Source organism: Trematomus bernacchii, unplaced genomic scaffold, assembly GCF_902827165.1.
Source record: "Trematomus bernacchii unplaced genomic scaffold, fTreBer1.1, whole genome shotgun sequence".
Lineage (NCBI taxonomy): Eukaryota > Metazoa > Chordata > Actinopteri > Perciformes > Nototheniidae > Trematomus > Trematomus bernacchii.
In genome coordinates, this window is record NW_022987629.1 from 207,526 (window position 1) to 227,650 (window position 20,125).

At 39.0% G+C, this 20,125-nt stretch overlaps 2 protein-coding genes and 1 long non-coding RNA gene across 3 annotated transcripts; all 3 read right to left on the reverse strand.

The window, feature by feature from the left end:
• Window positions 1-1,544: 1,544 nt before the first annotated feature.
• LOC117484547 (nuclear factor 7, brain-like) lies at window positions 1,545-4,152 on the reverse strand. Its single transcript, XM_034132974.1, is given in 2 exon segments — window positions 1,545-3,252; window positions 3,255-4,152. Coding segments are annotated over 2 exon segments (1,401 nt in total). The 5' UTR covers window positions 3,931-4,152; the 3' UTR covers window positions 1,545-2,527.
• Window positions 4,153-6,938: 2,786 nt separating this feature from the next.
• On the reverse strand, window positions 6,939-7,943 carry LOC117484552. The gene is made up of 3 exons (XR_004556144.1): window positions 7,893-7,943; window positions 7,229-7,421; window positions 6,939-7,057 (listed from the first exon to the last, which is right to left on the reverse strand). It is a non-coding gene; the product is annotated as an uncharacterized LOC117484552 (long non-coding RNA).
• A 9,524-nt stretch (window positions 7,944-17,467) lies between these two features.
• LOC117484550 (nuclear factor 7, brain-like) lies at window positions 17,468-19,665 on the reverse strand. The gene has a single exon (XM_034132980.1). The coding sequence runs from the start codon at window positions 19,397-19,399 to the stop codon at window positions 18,011-18,013; it is 1,389 nt and encodes a 462-aa protein (XP_033988871.1). The 5' UTR covers window positions 19,400-19,665; the 3' UTR covers window positions 17,468-18,010.
• Window positions 19,666-20,125: the final 460 nt, after the last annotated feature.

A 20,125-nucleotide genomic window follows, 5' to 3' on the forward strand; every position in this document is an offset into this window, starting at 1 on the left:
GGGTCTAGTAATTTTTGGATATAAACCCATACTGTACATTGTGTTGATAAATTCTTCTGTCATGCTGTGATTATTTGGATTTAGAAGGTCAATATTGAAGTCACCACAAATGAAAACTGTTTTATGAATCACTTTTGAGAATATTTCCTCCATCCAGTCCTTGAAAATCTCAATACTAGAGCCGGGTGCTCTATATACACAACTGATGATTACATTTTTCGTTTTTTCTTTGCAGATTTCAATCGTGATACATTCCAATACATTATCAATCACTGTTGACATATAATTCATCACTTTACATTTTAAAGTATTGTCCACATACAAGGCTACTCCTCCTCCACCCTTGTTCTGTCTATTTATGTATCTGAGTTCATAACCCTCCAGCTCAAAGTCTATGCCTTTGTCCTCCGTGATCCAAGTTTCAGATATGTCAATGATGCTAAATGTTTGTTGAAACTGATTTAAATATTCCTTGATGAGATTAAAGTTTGCATACATGCTTCTGCTGTTGAAGTGAATAATAGATAGCTTGCCCTCTGATGATATGCTCTGGTTGTACTGTTGATCAGTGTAATAACAGCATTTGTTGATGATAGAAGAGAAGAAATTATTGTCCGGGTCTATTTCATAATCCAGATCTTTTGTTTTATAGTCAGTGTATTCAAATGTTTTTAGCAACAGTTGGTCTTGTTCCTTGATCATCTGAGACATATTAATATTTTCCCCTTTTGAAGATGATTGCCTCCATTCAGTGTGAGTCATGGTTGTGTGTAAGTGCTTGTTACCTTATGTGTGGTCCAGAACATGAAGATTATTGGTATTTATCCAGATCCTCCATGTTTCTGATGACCAGTACTTTGGCCTCCTCAGGTGTTCCGTTTAGCTTTATAAATATTTTGCTGTTTGTTGTCCAGGTGTTCTGAATTTTCTTCTGTTTTTTCATGAAGCGAGCCTTTCTGGCTATGTCGCCGTTGTACTTGGTCAGATGCTCGTTGATGTAGACATCTGATCCTTTCAGCTTCTGTAGACATCTGATCCTTTCAGCTTCAAAGGTCAACTTTCTAATGCTAGGTCTCACTATTAGCCAGCTAATAAATACAACCACATACACAAAGAAAAGCTGCAATGTCAACATGTCCAAGCATCCTGTATCATAGCCATGCTAATAATGTTTATAATAAACCAAACCGTTTGTAAATCAGTCAAGATTTCAGCGAGTTAAGAGTATTTTTGTGCAGATCACTCACCTTACAACAGCTACCATAGCGCGTACCAGAGCTGTTGACTGTAGCAAGATGGCGGCCGGTGAGCTACGCTGGAAAATCTCCCATGAGCCATCTAGTGTTTATATATATCTATGGGCAAGATGAGTGGTGTAGCCAAACAGAGGCCCGCCATCTTGCCACGTCACGTCACGTATCACGTACAATGTGTTGGATCCATTCCTATCGATTATCGATATCGACTAATTCACTAAAAGGAGGAAAAACGATGTTTTTAAAAAAATAATTGCAGAGACATAATAAAAGAAACAGACTGAGAGATCAGGATAGAGCAAAGTGGATTTATTGTTGAAGATATATTGCATATAAGTCATTTAATACAATTTAAAAGAAAGCTCCATTACATGTCCCTGCACCTTTAAAGTGACTCCTAACATTGTTAAAACTCTATCATTGATTATTCTGCAGATTATACTTTGACTCATAATCATTATTGGTGTATATCAAAATATCCATTATTAGACCCATTTTAACCAAACATGTTCTCAATCCTCCATGTTCATTACATAAAACAAAGTAAAGCATCAAATCCTCGCAATTAAGTGGCTAGAAAGACATTTTGGATGTATTACACATTTTATAAATTACAATCTACTAATATAGTTGACAATATCTTTTTTTTGTCAATCAAACTCTGAAGTCATTATGAAACATATGTTATTATTGTTTTATTTACTTTGTCATTTTTTAAAAATTGTCTTTGTTATTAGTTTGTTTTAAAGGGTTACAAAAAAGTTACCCTGGTGTTGCTTTTTGTTTGTCACCCCAAAAAATAAAACATTTGAAAAAGTGTTTTTACTTAGAAGTACTCAGATCTTGTGCAATTTACTTGCTAATTGATGATGTGAAATATCAGAACGGTTAAGACCCAGAAACCCCTGTTTGTGTCCAGCTCTTATTCACATGATATTCACATGATATTCACATGAAACTAACATGATATTTATTTGTCCTTTTGTCCTGCAGGTGAGGCCTTCATCCCGTACTACTACGGGAAAGCGGTCGACAGCATCGTGGAGCACCAGAGCATGGAGTACTTGGCTAAACCTGTGATCACTCTGTCAGCGCTCGCTTTAGTCAGGTGAGCATTTACATATTTAGACGAGTTACACATTATCTTCCAAGTGGAGCATTTTCAAGATAAATCTTTCTGCCTTAAACAAGTCTCAGAATTGTAGGTGATACAAGTATCATCATCATCATCATCATCATCATCATCATCATCTATATCTGTTGTTCTACAGTCACAGAGACACAGAGACCTTCACAGGTAACACCTTAAGTGTGTGTACATTGTAATTGCCAATGTATGGAAACATCCTCTCAGTGAAAGTGTGTGTGAAGGTGTGTATGTGTGTGTTAGTGTCAGGATCAGAGAACGACAGCTTTCCTCTGTTCCAGTCCAGATTCACTCTGACCCTCTGGAGCTCCTTCTGCAGGCTGAGAGGAGTTTCTGGATCTGATGGTGACCGTGCTGAGTATTCACCTTCATCATACTCTATTCTCCATAATCCAGGCTCTATGTCTCCCTTCCTCTGGACAGACTCTGCTAACACACCCAGATCCCAGCATGTACTGTCTCCAACCTGGACTTCCCAGCTGTGAGTCCCTGAGTTAAAGCCCTCAGAGCCCAGGACAGAGCTGTAATCAAACCTCTCTGGATTATCAGGAAGTTCCTCCTCTTCCTCCTCTCGCTCCTCTACCTCCTCTTCCTCCTCTTCTTTTTTTCTCACACTGGTCAGATCTTCAGACAGGATGAGGTTTGGATCAGCAGTGTTTGGGTCCAGGATGAGAGGAGAGTAGGACACCAAGTCCTTCATCTTGCTCCAGATGTTGAAGCTGAGGTTGCCCAGGTGTTTGGCCTGGTCGATCAGAGCTCCTGAGGGCAGCTGTGGATCCTCCAGCAGGGGGCGCTGCAGCCTCTCCACTGCAGCCTTGTAGTTGAGCAGGAAGGAGACGTTCTCAGCTCCTCCTCTGTGGCTCTGACTGTGTGTGAAAGAGCTGCTATCTCTCTGCTCACAGCCTCCATCTTCTCCTCCATCATCCTCCTCTTCTGCTCCTCTTCCTCCCTCAGTGCAGCCATCCTGGCCTCCTCTTCCTCTTCTAGAAACTGGTGAAGCTTCTTAAACTGCTCCTTAATCTGCGTCTCTGTGCGTCGAGCCTGGACCTTCAGGTGTTCTGCTGTTTGATCAAACTTCACTTTAACTTCTTCAAAAGTCTCTAACTTCTTCTTGAAGGGCTGCAGAGTTTCCTGAAGCTCCTCTTTGAGATCCTGAGCAGCTTCATCGATGGGTTTGAAACTGTGTTTTTTGTGGATCTTTGAATCTCTGCAGACGAGACACACTGGCTGCTGATGGTCCAGACAGAAGAGTTTGAGTTTCTCAGAGTGCAGACTGCAGAGAGCCTCTGGAGATCTCTGACCTCTCTCCTGTAGGAAACTCTCACACAGGTTCTTTAACACCAGGTTACAGGGAGGTTCATAAACTGAAGGTCTCTTACAAAGTGGACACTCTTTGATGACTTTCTCCGTCCACCAGTTCTGCAGACAGTCTCTACAGAAGCTGTGGCTGCATGACAGGACCACAGGATCTTTAAAGATGTCATGGCAGACAGTACAGCAGAGATCTTCCTCTAATCTGGAAGCCATGTTGTCTGTGAGTGAAGCAGTAAACTCAGCAGCAGCTGCTCCCTGTTCCCTGAGACTTACTTTCACTTTGAGTCTTTGTTCTGGTCAAACTCTCAGTGTGTGGATTCAGCAGCTGCTTGAAGTGGAAGGTATTCCAGTATTCCCTCCTGTGGACGTCCTCTCAGTGGAAGAGGTGTGTTTGGTGTAAAGTTGAATCTTATAGTCCGTGTGTGTGTGTGTGTGTCATCTCAGCGAGGCAGAATAACAACCTGTTTCCTGGTTAGTCACATGCGAGTCAGGTGATAGGTGGAGCTTCATCATGACAGTTTATCAGGTTGAGTTTCATTCAAAACGCATGAGTCATCTGTACACTGCGTCTGTCTCTGTTTTCTTTGTCATGTTTCTTCAACAATTATGTTTGAAATGTTTTTTAAATATGTCTGAAAATACAGTACCTCAACTCCAACATAGGGTTACAAAACTAAGATAAATCTGCCTTTTTGTAACTAAATACAAATACAAATGTTTGTCCATGATCCAACCTGCTAGGACAGAACTCCAGCTATATTTATCCCAGTCCATACTAAGTACAAGATCTGAGTACTTCTACTTTTAATCAAGTACAAGATCTGAGTACTTCTACTTTTACTCAAGTACAAGATCTGAGTACTTCTACTTTTAATCAAGTACAAGATCTGAGTACTTCTACTTTTACTCAGGTACTTCTTCCCCCTCTGAGTACTTTGTACAGCACGATGTATGAATTCATTTGGGAATTAAATGTGTTAGTTGATGGTATTTCCGTCAAATAATATGTATTTAAACACACAATAAAAAGGGATTTAAATAAATAGTTTGACATGAGACATAACAACCTTAGAAATACTATCAGTGTTTACATGTTTGTACACATAAAGCCAAGTACATTCTTTACACTGTTTAATAAATATATATCTTTATTCACATCAGTTCAGAGTTACTTTAAGCATCTCTACAGTCTTGCATCACCACACATCATCATAGATCAAAGGCACCTGATTTTGCAGCTTATTTGTGGAATTACATTATTTTTCTTAAAGTGGACCTATCATGCTATATTTGAATAATATAGTGTAGGACCATACCTATATAAGGCATATTTATACTTTTTTTTTTTTCAAAATACCAAACAGATCATGCATTTTAGCCATGCCTCATTTTGCTCAATTTGACATATTTTAGCTCTGTTTTTGCAGATTCAGTGAGAACAGCACCATCTACAGGCCTGGCATATGTACTACAGCGTCTCCAGCGCTTTCGAACGGCAATGGCCGTGGCTGTCTCCTCCTGATTGGTGGAGTTGGCCCAATAGCCGTAGCGCCACCGTCCTGACGTCAGGACAGTGTTCAAATCTGGATCAGTTTTTATCAGATCCATTGCAGCCCCTTTTTTAGAGATTTGGGTATGGAGGAAAATAGAGAGGGTTGTGTTTTCTGACACTTGGTGAGTTCCCTGGAACACCGGGGACACATATTCATGTAGAAAAGACGTACAAAAGTGCATTTTGCATGATAGGTCCCCTTTAAATAATGATGATGTAATTAAACAGACAATAAACACAAAGCACCTGCTACTGCAACAAAACACAAGAAAGCACCAACAGATGGATCATTGATCAGTCTGGAGTGCGATAATGACACATTAAACAAACCTTATACAGAACATTAACAGCAACATGATAAAGCTAACATATCAGTAATAAAGTTTATTCAAGTATTATTTCCTCTCTGATATGTTTGAATACATTCAACTTCATTTAAACTCCATGGAGCTGCTCTGCGTGTTTTAACAGATGATTCTGACACGACACATTACATATAGGTGGATTATTGAATAAAAGGTTGCATTTTTAAACCTCTTTGTACTCATTTTGCTCCATTTCTTGCTCCTCCTCCTCCTCCTCCTCCTCTGTCCTCCGTCAGATTTCCAGCTGAGTTCCTGCGTTGGGTTGAGGACCTCTGCTCCCGTCTCGAAGCCCAGAACCTGCCGCTGCACAAGCTTGAAGTAAAGCCCCTCGCTGGCCATCAGCCGGCTGTGGGACCTGGGAGAAATAATCAATATATTGTGCCGGAATTTTAAAGGTCACGTATTATGCAAAATCCTCTTTTTCCTGTCTCTTCTACATCAACACGTGTCCCCTCTTCTTCATGTGTCTTCTACATCAACATGTGTCCCCTCTTCTTCATGTCTCTTCTACATCAACATGTGTCCCCTCTTCTTCATGTCTCTTCTTCATCAACATGTGTCCCCTCTTCTTCATGTCTCTTCTACATCAACATGTGTCCCCTCTTCTTCATGTCTCTTCTTCATCAACATGTGTCCCTTCTGTGGAAAGAGACTCTGAAAGTTTCAGGAACAAAGATTCTCTCTCTTTTTGATCCATTTATATAAAAACCTGTCTGAAAATGAGCTGATCAGATTTTGGCCACTTTATGATGTCATAACGATGTTTTGCCTTGTGTAACCATTAGCCAATCAGCAACCAAGGTAAACCCCCCCCCCACCTTATCACCTGAATCTCCTCCAAGAGCACCATTGAGTTCTTTTTAACCAAATCTCTCTCAGAGGGGCGTGGGGAGGGGCTCCTTATTTTCATCTAAAGTAACAGACAGAGAATCAGCACTTTGGAAACAGGGCTGAAACAGAGGGGGTTATGGGTAATGCTGCAATGATCTGTTTGGTGTTTCAGCCAATCAGAGACAGGTTCTGTATATATCTGAGACCTGTAATATATTGATGAAAAACAGTATAACAGACCCCAGCAGGCCGCAGCAAAGAAGAGTGCACTAGCCACAACAGACTGGTAGAAGATCTCCAGCATCTTGCTGCACACGTGGAAGGATCTCAGCTTCCTCAGAAAATAGAGTCTGCTCATCCCCTTCTTGTGCACAGCGTCAGTGTTGATCCTCCAGTGCACTCCCAGGTATTTGAAGTCCTCCACAACAGCCACATCCTCTCCCAGAATGCACAGGGGTAGAGGAGACATCCTCACCCTCCTGAAATCAATGACCATCTCTCTGGTCTTGGCCACATTCAGAATACTCACAACATTAGGCTGAGGTTCATCTTCCGCTCTTCTTGAAGTGGTTGTGCTTCTTGTTGCTTCCGGCTCAAATAAACATAATTAAAGACATTTTGAGTGTTTAAAATGTGCTGTAATACACAACACATTATTTATTCCTAAAGTTGCAGAAAGAAAAACTAAAGTGTGACATTTAATCACATATTTATATATCAATCTTATACACCTTGAATTCTTGTTGGCCAATGATACACATACCCTTTGAAGATGAGCTGGGAAGTTGAATACGGTTGGCACAACACCATCTTTAAGCCGGACAGTCTGCCCCGTCCTGTCAAAGTCCTCACAACTGAAGTGATCACTGCAGAGCAGTGTCCTGCCACAGGAAACAAAACCGTCCCTTCTTAGGGCAACTTCCCACTGCCTCCTCCTCTCTCCGGTTTTGGGAAACCTTAAAAACATGAGAAAGGTAGCCAGATATATAAATTATTGTCAACATTTTCCTCCCTTCTTTCCTTTAACATTAAGGGTAAGGACAAAATTACAAACCGAAATTATCATATTTATGGGGTAATTGTATGTATGTATGTATGTATGTATGTATGTATGTATGTATGTATGTATGTATGTATGTATGTATGTATGTATGTATGTATGTATGTATGTAATGTAATGTATGTATACTTTAAGAATAAGACAACCACACTAAGAGTTATAAAAAAGGTGTCCAAAAGAAACATTAAATAATTGTGTAAAGAAATGGTAGCAACATATTCTAAAGAGGCTGGGTCAACAACAATCTTGCAATACTATTATCTCACATAGCCCCACTGATCCTGTGTAGCAGGACTTGTAATGCACATACATCCACTAAGTAATTAACGATTATCCTAATTATAGTCATAATATTGTCATATCTTACACGTGAAAGGTGATTCCGCGGGTTCTTGTTTCCAGACTGCGGCGATTAGAGCATCCGTAGGCTGCACAAAAGTCCGGCATAGTGAGGTACTTCTGTAAACACAAAGCCAGCAATTTCCTGTATCATAATGTATCTAAATGTAAGATGTTTTTAACAAGCCAAACCACTTGGAAGAAATCATGTGTAACTTAAGTTATGTTGAAAAGAAAGAGCAGTTATGCCTCTCCCACTGGTGTAAAGTTGCTGGGTTTAGTTTTAGTTTAGTTTAGTTTATTTTTTTCGAGCGTGTAAAACCAAAGAAAATACAAATGATACAAAAGGTGATACAGACATGATACAGTACTATACAAATGAATGCAATAACAAAACGAAACATTTAATTAATAATTGAATAATCTGTAGTATCATTGTCTGATATCAATAAACAACAAAGCTTTAGCTCATTACACGTCTGAAAAAAGGGAGAGGGTCGGATAAGAAGTTTAAACTTCTTAATCCGACCCCTTCTCCCTTTTTTTTTTTTTTACATCTTAACCTGTGAAGCCCTGAGCCTGTTTTTTCAGGTCTCAGGCTCGAAAATGACATTCCCAGAACAAATGACCATATCTTCCCTTCTAAAAGGGTTAAATTAATAATCTTTTTTCTCAAAGTAATGATAAACCTGTGAGTTGGATGTAGATAAGTCAGAATCAATATAGATGTTTTTTATTTTAAAGAAAATTCAGATTTTACATAGCATAGAACTGTAAATTATAGTGTCCGTCCAAAAATTATTTTTTACTTATAGTGAAAACTACCCTTGGATGATGGTAAGGTAGACTAAAAGCTTTAGGAATCCAAAGTACAACATATAATAAGTACCCTGTATCAAGATTGATGCAAAACAAGTGACATTTGACCTTTTTAGAGAGATTTAGCCAAAAACACTCCACCTATGAGGTGATTTGGGTGAAAATGTTTTTTTTCTTCATATCTCTGGAACCCATTGGTCGATTTTGATGGTTGACACCTCTTTCTGACCGTTAGAGCCAATATAATCGAAGGGGGAGTCCCCCACACACACTCATTGTGAAAACAAAAGGTGGCGGCTTCGCGCATGCAGGTTTGCACCAGAGTGAAGCGATCTCTCGCTCTGACATCTGGAAACGAAAAAGCAGTTGTATTGCTTATGGATTATCAGAAATCATTTCAAAGAGGACACAGACACATTGGATGAACCTATGGATTAACTGCAGCATCGTTTTTTATCGTTTTAATGCCATTGAAGACAAGTTTTGACCAAGGTAAGCCATGTTAGCGTTTGTAGCTACCTAGCGCCACATGTTTTGATGTACGTTTTCATTTATAGAGTCGCAAATGTTTATCACTGAGTGTTGAGGTGGGCACCCATCAATTCTGTGTCTCCAGACGATGCTAATCGATGGGTTGGCTGTGCATCTAGGATAAGTAATAAGGGAGTTATGAGTGAGTTTAGGTGCAGTGATAGGTTAGCATTTTTTCGCTCGTGGCTAATTCAGAGGCTGAGTGTTAGCATTGTGGGTTTTTTTGGAGAAAAAAAATTAAAAAGATCAGTTACAGATGGAGCGTCTTATTTTGGACAGTTTAAAACGCGAGGGTCGTGATTGGTTCGTGCACGTTCCGTGATGGCCGGCCGGCCCCCAGTCTGACTTGATACCGCCCCCGTGATAAATACATTTAATTATTGTGAAGCCAGCTGCAATGGATCATTGATCCACCAGGGGGTGCAGTGGGGTTCCACACTGGAGTCATGTGAAATCAACTTCTTTGTTGTTAAGATCCATATGTCACGGATAGGATCATAGTCTGTGCTAAATAAGACATGTAATCATTTACAAAACATCACCATGTTGTTATTTAACAAAATAATGTTGTTTAGTCGAAAAAAAACGAACGAGCCGGCTCTCCCGATTTTTAATCCTAATTTAATCATCATCATTGATGTTTATGTTCGCCGAATTGACATGAAATCACTGACAAATATGAATATTCTGTATTCAACTTCATTGAAACGATCAGGATGGGTGTTATTTTTCCCCACAATGACCAAGTCGCTGCAAATTATCCCGTTTATTACATGGGCACATTCTCAACAAAGTAACGTAACGAAACATTCTGTATTCCTTGCTTACTTCCTTAAACCTTTTCTCCTCCTTATCTCTTTCATGACTTTTTATTTAATGCTTTATAACAGCTGGAATAGTTCGTTTAGAACAGGCACCTCACTCGCAATCTGCTCCTCCGCAACGCCTACCACCTACCTCCGGCTGAAATTATGAATGTACAGTAAGGCATAGTAATCATAGATAACACGGCAGGGTCCGTTACAGTTTGTTTTCATCTGATTTCAAATATTTCAAATGTCTGAAGTTAATAAATACATTCTCAGTGTTCAAGTCAATAATAGTCATATAAGAAAAGTACTGATCTAATAACAGAGATTTTATAAGGACTTTTCAATGTTCGACATCGCTCATGTGAAATCAACTTCGATACAGTAAACTGGATGTTGTGGTGCCGAGAGACGGGAGTCGGAGGCGGGGTATCAAAAGTACAAGCTAAACTTTTATTTAGCATCTGAACACACTTGTAAACAACTTCATGCCTGGGAAGCGAAGACCGGCGGAAACAGCTGGTCTGGTTCACTAAAATGTCCGTGCGGAACAATACCCCCTACCCATAGATCCGTGGGTGAATAATGTCAATCACCACAATGTACAGTTTGTCTGGTACTAATGTGTAGGTTACTCTGAGTGACAAGCTTACAGTTAGTGAAGTAACACTTTTTTTTTGTGAGTCACGACCTGACTGTTTCATTCTAACATAACGGCCGCTCCAAATATGACTGTTTCCACTCTGACTTCAATACAGCAACACCATTGTTTGGTTTCCATGGTAGCGTGTCTCTTTAGTAGCGTGCACTCCTTTCCTGTAAATTACAGGTCCAGCCAGGCAAAACAGTAATATGAAATATGAACGTTAGTTTTTAACTGAAATGATCAAATAAAGTCAAAATGTCACAGTGTTTACAAACATTGACCATACCGTTCACCAGCCCCCCCCCCCCCTATGTTGAATATAGCCTACTCTTTGTTTAAAACTAATTGGCCATCGGAATGTGTGTGTCCCAGCCCCCCCCTGTGATATCTCTTCTCCAGCAGTCTGTAGGTTTGTGTTCGCATATTTATGCTGTCGCAGTTCCTGTTCTTTCTATCGCGCATTGCTGGTATGAAAGGGTCTGTGCCGGAAATATCAAGATAACACGGCAGGGTCCGTTACAGTTTGTTTTCATCTGATTTCAAATAAACAAAGTCTTGGCTTTCAGAATATTAAACTTGTTTCGGCAAATTTAGATGATAAATACAACTATGAAGCAATCGTGAAAGTGCAAAGGGGTCTTAAACCAAGAAACGAAATCTCATTGGCTGGTGTCAATTTCTGACAACGTGATTCGTTCAGATGCGTCACGTGGTGTGCTAAAGCACTTCCTGGTTAGCTTTCCGCTAGAAATTTAAATCTGAAAATGGCAAAATAACGGAGAAAAAAACGTTCACAGAGGAGACGACAACAATTGTCACTTGCACAAAGCAAGGTTATACAAAAAACAAATGACCCCGAACATGAAATACCTTCACGGAGTGCGTCGATGCGTAAGCTATCATCCAGATAACAGGAGGGTTTAGCTAGCGTCACACTGCAATCTTTAAAGGTCGTTTTCTCAAAATGAGTTTTTTCTCCTACTCTGAGTTCGAAATTTCCACTTCAGTAGCAGTTACATACACCACACCTTCCAGTTATATTCCTATCAATATTATGAAGGCTTTTACAGAAGGGTTTGGTCATATATAATTCATAGCCTGAATTATATAACATTTTATACCTAAAAACATGGTGAAAATTGATATTTTAGGGCTGTTGACAGTATTTTCTGATTTATGGAGTGATACAAAGAGATATCCAAAATCCCTTCTGTAAAAGCCTTAGATACTAATATGACTACGAAATGAAACAATCATTTTGATCCTGGCTTTATCCAAAGTTCAGATTTCGGTTCCTGAAATGTGTTAAAATGTGCGCATATTTCATGAGATAATGGTTCATTTGCATATTTAAACATGCTATTTCAGAAAACTTGTAATACAAAAAACCATTGCCATATTGTAAGTAATTAACTGGAGAAATTTTAGCTGATATCTTTAAGTTAAAAAAATTACCCTATTCACCTGGGGTGTCTCGCCTTAAAGCCTATTGTATACTAACTCTTCCCATCAAGAATATGAATAGAACTTAGATAGATCACTTCTGCGAATGAATAGCTAAAAATATGTATTTCTTAATAAACTAAATAGGCCACCATTGGTAGCAGTTCTCATTATATACTTCTCAGTAACTGCTCCCCTTAAATTAAATGTATTCTGTAGATTTTGGGGATTCATTAATGCATTTATTGCCATCACCATGCTTTTTCAAGACTCTTTTAAATTCTATCATTTTATAAGGACTTTTCAATGTTCGACATCGCGTGAAACAGAGGATTAATTTCGACATTCTGTATTCCTTGCTTACTTCCTTAAACCTTTTCTCCTCCTTATCTCTTTCATGACTTTTTTTTTAATGCCGGTCTTTATTTTATTATTATATATAGTCGTTATTCATTTGTTTTAAAGCTCAATAAGGAAGATTTAAACTTTCACACACGTTGACCGGCGAAAAACTCTGCCCGGTTCCTTCGGCCCCCACCACGTTGAATAAACAGAAGGCTGCTTTTTGTGGAGGAAGTACTGTATGTTGATTTTTGACATGTAAATGGGTACCTACCCCCCTCTGAGTGACTACCTGTTGTACCTGTCCGGGGCTAAGCCCATAGGACGATGCTCTGATGTCATCACCCTCGCACATTTGTCATATGTTTACAAAAAACGATGTTAACACTTTCTCGTTCTTAATATATGCTATATTTAGGGTCGATATGTGTTGAATTTACTTTAAAATAGCAGATCACTGTGATTCGGCTTAGTGAACGTGTGTCTCTTCTCCGCGGCTCCTCCGTGCAGAGAGGCCCCCCCCCCCGTTGACAATTCACGAGCGTCTAACTCTCTCCCCCCTCCCCCGTCGCACCTTCTAACAGAACCCCCCCACATATCAAATCCCAATTTAACTGCTCTGGAGCAGAAATGAAAGAGTTTTAAAAATGTTTACGTTTTGGTAAGTTTTTAGGGAAATGTTGTAATATTGTTGGCCTTAGGTGGGAGCAGAATTTCTGTATTTCTACTCACATTGTCTGAATAAATATATTGAACAACTAAGGGTTCATTTGGATTGATTGCTTACTTAGCCCTATATCAGTATATAGCATGAATAATAATCACACATCACTCATATTTGTTATGAATAATCATTTATCATTTATTAAATAGTAAGTTGCTTTGGATAAAAGCGTCAGCTAAATGCAATTTATGAAAGCCTCACTCAGGATTTTTTTAACAAGTGTTTTTATTGCTCTTGGGGCATTAAAAACAAGATTTTAACTTTAGTTTTTTATATAATATCTGCATTTTCTCTTGTGAAAAACTAAGTCTTAGTTTGGCCATAGTTATTTAATATATAGCGCCATCTCCTGGTTAAACCCTGAAATTGGAAAATAGTGGGAGGGCTTAACATTCCCAGATACTGGTCTTTGGCAGGTCTTAGGCAGGTAACTGGCTGGTAGTAGGCAGGAAGCTGTATGCTGGCGTCCGAAATAAGATGCCCCATCTGTAGCTGAGTTTCTTCCCGTTACATGGATATAAAACATTCATAGTTTATTAAATATTAAGATTCCTTAGACGTTGTTTCCTGCAAATGACGCATTTATCTGCCCGGTACCGGGGGGGTGGTGCGTAAGAGGTTAATATATGTTAACATACAATATAAACGTATACTTATAATCTTGAATAATTTATATAATCATTCATATAATATATGCAGGCAAATTAGGACAATGGTCTCTATATATTTATATATATACATATGTACATACACAAATTCATACAAACACAAATTCATAAATAGAATACAAAACAAGAATATAAACAGTTATGGTTTAGCAGTTTCATCTATCATGTACCTTGTGAGAATTGTGTCTTTATACCTCTTTTTGAATAGTTTTATGTTTGGACATCCCTTTAGCTCCTCACTCAAATTGTTCCAGATCTTCACCCCACAAACAGAAACACAAAAACTTCTCTTTGTTGTGCGCACCCTAACATTAGTGAATATAAATGAACCCCGTAAATAATAATTCCCTTGTCTTTCATTGAACAATATCTGAATATTCCCAGGTAATTGAACGTTTTTTGCCTTAAACATGATTTGTGCGATTTGGAATTCAACAAGATCTGACAGTTTTAATAATTTTAGCTCTAAGAATAATGGGTTTGTATGATCCCTATAGCTGACATTTTTAATAATTCTTATTGCTCTTTTTTGTAGAATAAATAGGGATTGTGTTGTAGTTTTATAATTACTGCCCCAAACCTCTGCACAGTAACTTAAATAAGGTAAAACCAATGAACAGTAAAGAATGTAGAGGGAATTTTGATCAAGAATCTGTTTTGCCTTGTTTAATATTGCAATACTTCTTGAGACTTTGGAATGGATATGTTTTATGTGAAGTTTCCAGCTCAGTTTCTCATCAATTGTGATTCCAAGGAATTTATGTTCTTTAACTCTCTCAATGAAAATCCCATCTATCTTAATGGATGCTTGTGTATTGCTATTTCCAAATATGATTAATGTTGTTTTATTCAAGTTAATGATAACTTATTACTGTTTAGCCATAACTTTAGTTTGCATATTTCAGCTGTGATCTCTTCCAATAGTAGCTGTAAATTGTCCCCAGAACAAAATATATTAGTGTCATCAGCAAACAAAACAAACTTGAGTACTGTCGATACATTGCATATTTCATTAATATACATAATAAATAGTTTCGGCCCCAATACTGACCCCTGAGGGACACCACATGTAATGTCCAAATATGAAGAACAACACTCTCCCAGCTTCACAAACTGTTGCCTGTTGGTTAAATATCTCCTTACCCATTCCAAAACTACACCCCTGATTCCATAACGTTCAAGTTTTTTTATTAATATGTCATGATTAATTGTGTCAAATGCCTTTTTTAGGTCAATGAATATTCCAATGGCATGTTTTTTTTGGTCAATTGAGCCCCCTTGTGATCCATGGACATTCTGCATATTTCATTTTTCTACTGTATTTGACAATTGGGCAGTATGTATTATATAGTGATAACAAAATTCTCAGGAATTGATCATATGCGCTGTCAATATTGTTTTCTTTGTATAAATCATCCCATCTTTGTGCCAGTAAGGCATTTTTTAAAGCGTTCATTGCTTCCTCTGATCTAACTCGTCTGTATTGAATAGCTTTGTCCGGCATGTTATTACTATAGTTTCTGTCATAAACTGCAAATACTGGTAGGTGGTCACTTATATCATTTATTAAGAGTCCACTTACTGTATTGTTTTCTATGTCATTTGTGAATATATTGTCTATGAGAGTAGCACAGTGCGATGTGATTCTGCTGGGTCTAGTAATTTTTGGATATAAACCCATACTGTACATTGTGTTGATAAATTCTTCTGTCATGCTGTGATTATTTGGATTTAGAAGGTCAATATTGAAGTCACCACAAATGAAAACTGTTTTATGAATCACTTTTGAGAATATTTCCTCCATCCAGTCCTTGAAAATCTCAATACTAGAGCCGGGTGCTCTATATATACAACTGATGATTACATTTTTCGTTTTTTCTTTGCAGATTTCAATCGTGATACATTCCAATACATTATCAATCACTGTTGACATATAATTCATCACTTTACATTTGAAAGTATTGTCCACATACAAGGCTACTCCTCCTCCACCCTTGTTCTGTCTATTTATGTATCTGAGTTCATAACCCTCCAGCTCAAAGTCTATGCCTCCGTGATCCAAGTTTCAGATATGGCAATGATGCTAAATGTTTGTTGAAACTGATTTAAATATTCCTTGATGAGATTAAAGTTTGCATACATGCTTCTGCTGTTGAAGTGAATAATAGATAGCTTGCCCTCTGATGATATGCTCTGGTTGTACTGTTGATCAGTGTAATAACAGCATTTGTTGATGATAGAAGAGAATAAATTATTGTCCGGGTCTATTTCATAATCCAGATCTTTTGTTTTATAGTCAGTGTATTCAAATGTTTTTAGCAACAGTTGGTCTTGTTCCTTGATCATCTGAGACATATTAATATTTTCCCCTTTTGAAGATGATTGCCTCCATTCAGTGTGAGTCATGGTTGTGTGTAAGTGCTTGTTACCTTATGTGTGGTCCAGAACATGAAGATTATTGGTATTTATCCAGATCCTCCATGTTTCTGATGACCAGTACTTTGGCCTCCTCAGGTGTTCCGTTTAGCTTTATAAATATTTTGCTGTTTGTTGTCCAGGTGTTCTGAATTTTCTTCTGTTTTTTCATGAAGCGAGCCTTTCTGGCTATGTCGCCGTTGTACTTGGTCAGATGCTCGTTGATGTAGACATCTGATCCTTTCAGCTTCTGTAGACATCTGATCCTTTCAGCTTCAAAGGTCAACTTTGTAATACTAGGTCTCACTATTAGCCAGCTAATAAATACAACCACATACACAAAGAAAAGCTGCAATTTCAACATGTCCAAGCATCCTGTAGCATAGCCATGCTAATAATGTTTATAATAAACCAAACCGTTTGTAAATCAGTCAAGATTTCAGCGAGTTAAGAGTATTTTTGTGCAGATCACTCACCTTACAACAGCTACCATAGCGCGTACCAGAGCTGTTGACTGTAGCAAGATGGCGGCCGGTGAGCTACGCTGGAAAATCTCCCATGAGCCATCTAGTGTTTATATATATCTATGGGCAAGATGAGTGGTGTAGCCAAACAGAGGCCCGCCATCTTGCCACGTCACGTCACGTATCACGTACAATGTGTTGGATCCATTCCTATCGATTATCGATTAGTCGACTAATTCACTAAAAGGAGGAAAAACAATGTTTTAAAAAAGAAAATTGCAGAGACATAATAAAAGAAACAGACTGAGAGATCAGGACAGAGCAAAGTGGATTTATTGTTGAAGATATATTGCATATAAGTCATTTAATACAATTTAAAAGAAAGCTCCATTACATGTCCCTGCACCTTTAAAGTGACTCCTAACATTGTTAAAACGCTATAATTGATTATTCTGCAGATTATACTTTGACTCATAATCATTATTGGTGTATATCAAAATATCCATTATTAGACCCCATTTTAACCAAACATGTTCTCAATCCTCCATGTTCATTACATAAACAAAGTAAAGCATCAAATCCTCGCAATTAAGTGGCTAGAAAGATATTTTGGATGTATTACACATTTTATAAATTACAATCTACTAATAGAGTTGACAATATCTTTTTTTTGTCAATCAAACTCTGAAGTCATTATGAAACATATGTTATTATTGTTTTATTTACTTTGTCATTTTTTAAATTTTTCTTTGTTATTAGTTTGTTTTAAAGGGTTACAAAAAAGTTACCCTGGTGTTGCTTTTTGTTTGTCACCCCAAAAAATAAAACATTTGAAAAAGTTTTTTTACTTAGAAGTACTCAGATCTTGTGCAATTGACTTGCTAATTGATGATGTGAAATATCAGAACGGTTAAGACCCAGAAACCCCTGTTTGTGTCCAGCTCTTATTCACATGATATTTACATGATATTTACATGAAACTAACATGATATTTATTTGTCCTTTGGTCCTGCAGGTGAGGCCTTCATCCCGTACTACTACGGGAAAGCGGTCGACAGCATCGTGGTGCACCAGAGCATGGAGTACTTGGCTAAACCTGTGATCACTCTGTCAGCGCTCGCTTTAGTCAGGTGAGCATTTACATATTTAGACGAGTTACACATTATCTTCCAAGTGGAGCATTTTCAAGATAAATCTTCCTGCCTTAAACAAGTCTCAGAATTGTAGGTGATACAAGTATCGTCATCATCATCATCATCATCATCATCATCATCATCATCATCATCTATATCTGTTGTTCTACAGTCACAGAGACCTTCATTGGTAACACCTTAAGTGTGTGTAGATCCCAAGTGCTAATGTATGGAAACAGTCTCTTAGTGAAAGTGTGTGTGAAGGTGTGTATGTGTGTGTTAGTGTCAGGATCAGAGAACGACAGCTTTCCTCTGTTCCAGTCCAGATCCACTCTGACCCTCTGGAGCTCCTTCTGCAGGCTGAGAGGAGTTTCTGGATCTGATGGTGACAGTGCTGAGTATTCACCTTGATTATAATCTATTCTCCATAATCCAGACCGTATGAATCCCTTCCTCTTGACAGACTCTGCTAACACTCCCAGTTCCCACCATTTATTGTCTGTAACCTGGACATCCCAGCTGTGAGTCCCTGAGTTAAAGCCCTCAGAGCCCAGGACAGAGAAGTAACCATCAAACCTCTCTGGATTATCAGGAAGTTCCTCCTTTCCTCCTCGTCTCACACTGGTCAGATCTTCAGACAGGATGAGGTTTGGATCAGCAGTGTTTGGGTCCAGGATGAGAGGAGAGTAGGACACCAAGTCCTTCATCTTGCTCCAGATGTTGAAGCTGAGGTTGCCCAGGTGTTTGGCCTGGTCTATCAGAGCTCCTGAGGGCAGCTGTGGATCCTCCAGCAGGGGGCGCTGCAGCCTCTCCACTGCAGCCTTGTAGTTGAGCAGGAAGGAGACGTCTTCAGCTCTCAGCTCCTCCTCTGTGGCTCTGACTGTGTGTGAAAGAGCTGCTATCTCTCTGCTCACAGCCTCCATCTTCTCCTCCATCATCCTCCTCTTCTGCTCCTCTTCCTCCCTCAGTGCAGCCATCCTGGCCTCCTCTTCCTCTTCTAGAAACTGGTGAAGCTTCTTAAACTGCTTATTAATCTGCGTCTCTGTGCGTCGAGCCTGGAACTTTAGGTGTCCTGCTGTTTGATCAAACTTCACTTTAACTTCTTCAAAAGTCTCTAACTTCTCCTTTAAGGGCTGCAGAGTTTCCTGAAGCTCCTTCTTGTGTTGTCGTGCAGCTTCATCGATGGGTCTGAATCTGTGGTCGCTGTGCTTCTCTGAATCTCTGCAGACGAGACACACTGGCTGCTGATGGTCCAGACAGAAGAGTTTGAGTTTCTCAGAGTGCAGACTGCAGAGAGCCTCTGGAGATCTCTGATCTCTCTCCTGTAGGAAACTCTCACACAGGTTCTTTAACACCAGGTTACAGGGAGGTTCATAAACTGAAGGTCTCTTACAAAGTGGACACTCTTTGATGACTTTCTCCGTCCACCAGTTCTGCAGACAGTCTCTACAGAAGCTGTGGCTGCATGACAGGACCACAGGATCTCTAAAGATATCATGGCAGACAGTACAGCAGAGATCTTCCTCTAATCTGGAAGCCATGTTGTCTGTGAGTGAAGCAGTAAACTCAGCAGCAGCTGCTCCCTGTTCCCTGAGACTTACTTTCACTTTGAGTCTTTGTTCTGGTCAAACTCTCAGTGTGTGGATTCAGCAGCTGCTTGAAGTGGAAGGTATTCCAGTATTCCCTCCTGTGGACGTCCTCTCAGTGGAAGAGGTGTGTTTGGTGTGAAGTTGAATCTTATAGTCCGTGTGTGTGTGTGTGTGTGTGTGTGTGTGTGTGTGTGTGTGTGTGTGTCGTCTCAGCGAGGCAGAATAACAACCTGTTTCCTGGTTAGTCACATGCGAGTCAGGTGATAGGTGGAGCTTCATCATGACAGTTTATCAGGTTGGGTTTCATTCAAAACGCATGAGTCATCTGTACACTGCGTCTGTCTCTGTTTTCTTTGTCATGTTTCTTCAACAATTATGTTTGAAATGTTTTTTAAATATGTCTGAAAATACAGTACCTCAACTCCAACATAGGGTTACAAAACTAAGATAAATCTGCCTTTTTGTAACTAAATACAAATACAAATGTTTGTCCATGATCCAACCTGCTAGGACAGAACTCCAGCTATATTTATCCCAGTCCATACTAAGTACAAGATCTGAGTACTTCTACTTTTACTCAGGTACTTCTTCCCCCTCTGAGTACTTTGTACAGCACGATGTATGAATTCATTTGGGAATTAAATGTGTTAGTTGATGGTATTTCCGTCAAATAATATG